The sequence below is a fragment of the Vigna radiata genome, chromosome 6, assembly GCF_000741045.1.
Source record: "Vigna radiata var. radiata cultivar VC1973A chromosome 6, Vradiata_ver6, whole genome shotgun sequence".
Classification (NCBI taxonomy): domain Eukaryota; kingdom Viridiplantae; phylum Streptophyta; class Magnoliopsida; order Fabales; family Fabaceae; genus Vigna; species Vigna radiata.
The window spans coordinates 13103592-13110729 of record NC_028356.1 but is presented as its reverse complement, the minus strand read 5'-3'; the positions used below and the strand labels follow the sequence as shown (position 1 = coordinate 13110729).

At 32.9% G+C, this 7138-nt stretch overlaps 1 protein-coding gene across 1 annotated transcript; it reads right to left on the bottom strand.

The window, feature by feature from the left end:
• Positions 1 to 1908: 1908 nt before the first annotated feature.
• On the bottom strand, positions 1909 to 5678 carry LOC106763448 (putative pumilio homolog 8, chloroplastic). Its single transcript, XM_014647638.1, has 5 exons — positions 4465 to 5678; positions 4192 to 4354; positions 3024 to 3187; positions 2514 to 2769; positions 1909 to 2013 (listed from the first exon to the last, which is right to left on the bottom strand). The coding sequence occupies exons 1-5, from the start codon at positions 5676 to 5678 to the stop codon at positions 1909 to 1911; spliced, it is 1902 nt and encodes a 633-aa protein (XP_014503124.1).
• Between the last annotated feature and the right edge of the window lie 1460 nt (positions 5679 to 7138).

Sequence of the window (7138 nt, the reverse complement as noted above, 5' to 3'; positions counted from 1 at the left end):
GGGGGCTCCCCAGTGTGTTGTGGGTACTGACTTGGTTAGAATTTAAGTTATGAATTTGAGATTTATGGTTGTTTTGAAGGACCAACAACTGCTTTGGGGTTTGTTAGGGTATTTCATCCAAGTGCTTGTGTGAGGAAGAGGGACTTTGTGACTTATGTGCCCGTGTAATNGATTACAGACAGGTTGTAATCGCTTACNAGTGNCTGTGTACCAAAAGTCCAACGCTGCTCCCTGACTCTGGTAGAGGGGGCTCCCCAGTGTGTGGTGGGTACTGACTTGGTTAGAATTTAAGTTATGAATTTGAGATTGATGGTTGTTTTTGAGGACCAACAACTGCTTAGGGGTTTGTTAGGGTATTTCATCCAAGTGCTTGTGATAGGAAGAGAGACTTTGTGACTTACACCCAAGCGAAATGTAGAACTCACGATACTAACCCAACGAAATCCATCAATGTCCACACATATTGCTCACCAATTCAATTCCTTAGAAAAATAGACACACATATCGGGATCCTTAAATATGCTTTAATTTTTAATTTTAATATGAAATAAAATCGGAACATATTCATATTAAAAACTTTAATTATTTTGGTTTTTAGACTTAAACATAGTTGACATTCGAGTAATAAGTGATATCCTGTTAAATTATAAATAATTTAAATGGTGAGATGAAATGATTTCATTTTAATATTAACTTCAATATCATTTAAAAAATGCTTTTAACAAATAAAAAAAATTAAATTAAAAAGATTGTATTTATTTATTTTAAAATTTAAAAATCGAAATATATATAAAATTATCTATATAAATAAATTTCAATTTTCCGTTAAACTTTCATAAACTAAAAAAATTTAATCTATTATTAATTATATAGTTTGGTTCCAGATAATGATAACATATTTTCTTTTATCATAGAGTCTTTATCGGTAGAGAAGAATACGTAGAAGTGCTACAGTTGTGGAAGTGTCTCATTCACCAGGGCAGTTTCGGAATAACATAAACTACCCTTTTTGAAATCTGTTTTCAAATTAAAAAAAATCAAATAAAACGACCAATCCAATGCTGACAACTGGTGTTGGCAAATCGTTGGCAAAAAACTGTTGTCAACATATCGCTACCCTTAAAAAAAAGGTAAGAATCAAGGCCAGGAGGTCTGAGGACTTTCTCAAGCTATAATCTATAAGTGTCTCTAAACCAATGAATGAGAAGATAAAAAAAAAGTGTAAATTTTTATATTAATATATTAGTTAAGATTTGCACAAATTAAAATTGAATGAGGGAGAAACCAATAATTCATTCACAATGACCAATTGGAATTAAATCTCCAGTTTTAGACTTTCATGGATTACCAAAACAGTTGCCATCAAGTTGAGAATGCAATGACCTACTGATCCATAGGCCTTTGAATTGTACTCGTATACTAATATTAAATAATGCACAAATATTTTTTATAAAATTCAAAGATTTTAATTTTAATTTTTTTCTTTTTAATACAATTTTTACATGGTTTATGTATGTTTGTGTTACTAAAACATTTATATTGTAATTTAAATGTGTTTTAACAATTTCTATAAATTATAATTAAATATTTTAATTCTATTTTCATTTACTTTTAACCTAAATGGAATTATATATCTTTAAGCTCATTGAAGTGCTTGTGAAGAATAATAGCTTTTAGCAGTTTCAAAACAATCATATTTCAGTAACTAAGAATTATTTAAGTTGTTTTTAACATACAAAACTTTAATAGTATAAATTAATTAACAAGTATAGAAGTCATACATACAACATAAGCTAGTGCCCAAGACATAATAGAAGTATAAAACAAAGAGATACTTAATTATAACAAAAATAGTGAAGAAAAACTTGAGAGAACAACAACATATCTTGTCTAGCTGCAACCGATTCATCACTTATTAAGTAGGTTCCTTGAGAAAATCCTTTTGCAATAAGGGTTGGTGCGCAAGATTTTGTGGGGTCGAACTGCTTCCACCAGAGATGTATGCAGAGAACCCTATTTCAAACAAAAAAGGTTCAAAGAAGAAAATCATCACAATACTGAAACGAATAGTAAAGCAGGATACTGAGGTAGATCTCTCAGTGAATGCACGAAATGTTAATAATAAATTCTTTTAGTTAAAATTTTGAAAATCAAACTTTGTGAGTTTCACTTTTAATCAGCTAGTCTAATTCATAATTCCATAGGTTTTAATAATATCCAAGTAATAAAGTGGTATAAGGTAAATGAGATTAAAAAAATGTCATTTGGGTTAGAGTAAAAGGTGGAAGCTTCGTGAAGAAATAAGTGTCAAATTATCACATTATCACTCTGATATGTAAACCTAGAATTCATTGGTTCTACTAAGGCTCCGTCTTTATCCATGAGTTATATAAAGAAGAGAGACTCATCTTTTTTTATAGTGATTCTTTCATAAATTTCAATAAATAATAATGAACAGAATATGTTAGAAAATGTAATATCACAAAGAATTTGTTTATTATTGAGTTACAAACCTTGGTGACTCCAAGAGCACGTTGAACAACATAGTTGGCATATGGGTCTGGTAGGAAGCGCTCAAAGTGAGGAAAAGATAAAATTTCTTGGACTATTCTGGACCTGCTCTCTGAAATATGCATGAGGCATTTTTCAACCACGTGACTGCTAAACTTTTGCATGGAAAGGTTTACGTAGTTCCCTTTGAACTGGGAATGCAGCTTCGATGAGGCACTTGGGATCTCCATCTCTATAATATACTGAACAACGTAATTTCTGCAGTGCAACAGTTTGCTTTGAGAGACTGGATTTAAAGTAATTAACAAACTAATCAAATACAAACTATGATTCAGGAATCTTGGTTCCAATATTTTTCTTAACTATTGATTCGTGCATGTTGTCACAAATGATAGGTAACATATTAATACAAATGAAAAAAAAAATGAAGCTGAAATACCTAGCAGAAGTATAGGAAGACCATTAATGGAAGAACACTATACTAAGAACAGTTACAAGGTCAGGCTAATTACCCAAATGGATCTTGAGCAAGAATAAGCCCATGTCTGCATATTTCCTTTATCAGCTTATCTTGGTACTTTCCGGTGGAGTAATCAATGCAACGTTGTAGTACACAACACCCATGTTCGTGAGTAGCTATGTCAACACAGAACTTTGTTGCAGCATCAAAAATAAACTGCAATAAATAATAGAGGGAAACAAGTGATATGATACTTCTTAATTAGTTTCAATCAAATCAGTAGGTTCAAAGGGAGAGAAAAGCAAATGATGAATCGGATTTTAAAGCAGGTGCACATGTACAAGCTTCAGAATTTGGAAATCCACCATAAAAATGCATTTCTAGAAAGCTCTAGAATAAAGTTTTCTTCATGGTTATAAACAGCCATGATCCTAACCATAGCCATAATAGTTTACAAACAAACTCCCTCCTTTGATCCAATTGAATTAGCAATTTAAGTGGCTTTTTAACAAGGTCGTTGCATAGAACACAAAAATGCTACCATCAAAGACTACAATTATATCCTTTTGGACTCGATTAAGATTTCTGAATATCTTCTCACAATACTTTTTCATTAGAGTTTATTCAGCTTTGTTCTCTTTCATCGCCTAAAATTCCTAAGGATTGGTTACCTAGCAGTATTTATGTTATATTTTTCAGTTGAGTAATAAATAAAAAAGTACTGATATTTCTTATATCTTATTATATATAACAATAATATAGAAGTGAATAAACAAGATTTATTTTAAAATTGTATTAGTAATATATATTACAGGTTAGCAATTCGTTATAGAATATATATATATATATATATATATATATATATATATATATATATATATATATATATGCCAAAGTACATTTTAATGTGGCAAAGAGTAAAATATTTTACATCATTAGAGGTATGAGAGCTCACTCTAAGTGGTGTTAATTAGAGGCCATTTTGTACTATGATGATGAAGTCAATCAAGATCTGAAATGATACCTCCATACGACTTAGAACAAAATTTGAGATTAAATAAAAAATCTCAATTGTTTGATGCATGCTTATGTTCCCAATTTCACTACATCAACACTAAATTGAAATATAGTTCTTCGTCATTGTTCAATTAAATACAAGGGCACAACCATTAGCTGTCCAGTTTGAGTAACACAAGAAGCAAAAGAGAGAAGTGTTATACCTCGTTATCTTTACAACTGAAGTATTGCAAGCAACGTTGTATAACATGATTTCCATTCAGATCCTTGACAAGATCAAGAAAATCAGGTTGAATGGCAGACCTCAGCAATGCAATTTGATTTCTAGAGTTCACAGTAGCAATCAATTTCTGAACCACCCGAGTCCTAATACAACAAAACTATCAATTCAGCATGCCATAGAGAAAATGAAAACAGGTGAATCAAGATATAGAAAAGTAGAACACTATTATAGTTCAACGGGAGGATACATATACCCGTGGGTATTGAAAGAGGTTTTCAGTAGTTGCCATGGTTCTTTAGTCAACATTGACACAATATGCAATCTTTCATCTTCAGCACACACATCAATCAGCTTTTGCACGAGGTAATTCCCAAAAGGGTCCATCATAAGCTCAACAACATCATCTATAACTCCGTTAAACACGATTTGTGCATCTTCAGAGGTGCCCTCATCAACCATCTTCTGTAAGAAGCGACAACCGTTCTGATCCTTTGCCAGGTGGGAAATGTAACCTTGTAACCTAACCAGAGGACCAAACTTGAACAACAATGGCCGCGGCGAAAGAGAAATGTCACTTGAAAGAATGCCATTCTTTTCAGGTCTAATCGGAACACGAGAAGAAATGAATTGAGGAACTTCATCTGCCACTGCTTGAGCTGGCGAAGGTAAACTGTCTCTGTAACCCCTCAGAGAATTGCACCCTTTTCCTCCAACACACCATTTTACCTCCCTCTCTTGCATGATAAATCCACCATCACATTGAAACGCCACAGGGTCCACTCTAGAATGCGAAAATTCACCACCGGGGGCTACGGTCACCCTTGTTGGTGCTATTTCTTTCACTGCAGGGAAAAAATGAGGCGATGGAGTGTTCATATTCGTAGTAAGCTTGGGGTAACTTTCAGAGACCATAAAGGAACTACTCATGTCCCAATCCATTGCATATGACCCTCTGGCATGAAACGGGTTCTGCATTTGAAGGTTTCTATAACAAGTGTTCCTCCTTTGGTTAAACTCCATTGGAGGTCCGAAAGTGTGTCCCTCCACATCAGAAGAAGCCTTCACACCCCAAGCAGACGATGGGACAACCCTTTCTTCGCCAACATGTACATATCCATCCAAAGAACTACTAGGTGTGTGTGAGAGTGAGAGTGAGAGTGAGAGTGAGCGTGGGTTTGAGTGTGAGTGTGAGAATGCATGTGTGTACGATGAGTCCATAACATCAACACCGTACCCATGTCCATGTTCATATCCTTTAGTTTTGTTACCACCATCCCCTTGTTCACCAAAAACAGCCATTCTAGCAAAATCATTAGACAGCAACACATCGACATCATGGTCGTGGTTGATCATGTTGTTCTCGCCCCACATCGGAAAGGTGTTGGTGGGAGCAGTGGAAGGTTGTGGCGTGTCACGGTGAAGGTTAGGAAACCCATTCAACCAAGCTCCAACCTCTTCGTTTCTCATGGCGTAGTTTGCGGATATTCTGATGAAAGGGGAAAAAGAGAAGGAGAATGAGAATAGGAAAGGGAGAAGGGGACACGTGGCAGAATGTAGGTAGCACTATTGTGTTTGAATCCACCCGTTACGTGATGATTTTTTGTTCCCTTTTAGGAGAAAGTGGAGGAGCAAGAATCGCAAAAGGAGGTTTTTGATTTGAATCCAGATATCTTCAAAAGTTTTCACTCCCATCTTACAACTTATTTTATATTCTATTATAATTAAATTAAATAACTTGATTTTATACATTAATACTTTATACTTACATGAATGTCAAAACAAAACAGTGGTGTCAACTTAACATTTTTATTGGGTTTGACACAAGATTATGATAAAATGACACGCTTTTTTATATTCATTTCGCATACCATATTTATATTCATTTCACATACCATATAAAAGTAAAATGTTATAAAGAAATGAATTTTTGTAATTTAAAAAAAAGTAAAATATAATAAAGGATAATATCAAATATAAAAATGTTATGTTTCAAAGTATCTTTATTGTATTATTGTTGTGTATAATGTTCACTAGATAAGAAGAAATTGACAACAACACAAGGGTGTGCAAGTGGAGGTGTATGGATTTTGGATTCTCTTTTCTACTTAGTGACACATTTTTATTTTTATTTCACACGGAGCACATTACATTTTTATATTTATTTAATACGAAGCATAATCATAAAATAATCATAAAAATATAATTTTTTAACTATTTTTTTAAGAAAGAAAAGATGAAAAAATTAAAAAAAAAATAGTATCAAATCAATTAAAAAATTTAAGTGTATGAAATAATATTTTTCTTTCTGCATGTGCCTGTGCTTGTTTGGTTTTTGTTACGGTTCCAACAAAAGCTGTTATTTTTGGTATCCTAACATGATATAAATAACTAATTAATCTCCATGTCCTTAAGTATTCTAGCAATTAATAATTGAGTTTTAACATTTTTGGAAAAAAACTTAGACATGATATAAAAAAATATGAAAAAATATATATAAGTATATCATATTTTGTATACACAAAAATAATAAATTAAATAATATTAGAATATAATGACTTATGTATGTTTAAATGATATTTTATTTATCAAAATTACATATAACATTTTAAAATTAATTTTTACTTTAGCTTTTATAAATATTTTACAAAAACAAAATTTACCTACTCCTAAATTAAATGTAATCATCAAAGTTTTATATAGTATATTTTCAAGGCTAATAGTTAGTAATTACAATACTATTAACTAGAGCCGTCAAAATGGGTCACAACCCGCGAGCCAACCCGGCCCGTCACGGGTTCGGGCCGGGTTGGGTTTGAAAAATACAACCCACTTATATGCGGGTCAGATTTCAACCCGGCTCATTTAGACCCGGCTCATGCGGGTTGAACCCGTGGTGAGCCGGGTTGGCCCACCAACCCACCTACCTA

Excerpts from the sequence above, each read along its gene's own strand:
- LOC106763448 (XM_014647638.1), bottom strand. The coding sequence starts at position 5,678 with ATGAGAAACGAAGAGGTTGGAGCTTGGTTGAATGGGTTTCCTAACCTT. Across the intron at positions 4,355-4,464 it reads ACCTCTTTCAATACCCACGG|GACTCGGGTGGTTCAGAAAT; the intron begins GTATATGTATCC and ends TTGTTGTATTAG. Across the intron at positions 2,770-3,023 it reads CTTGCTCAAGATCCATTTGG|AAATTACGTTGTTCAGTATA; the intron begins GTAATTAGCCTG and ends GTTGCACTGCAG.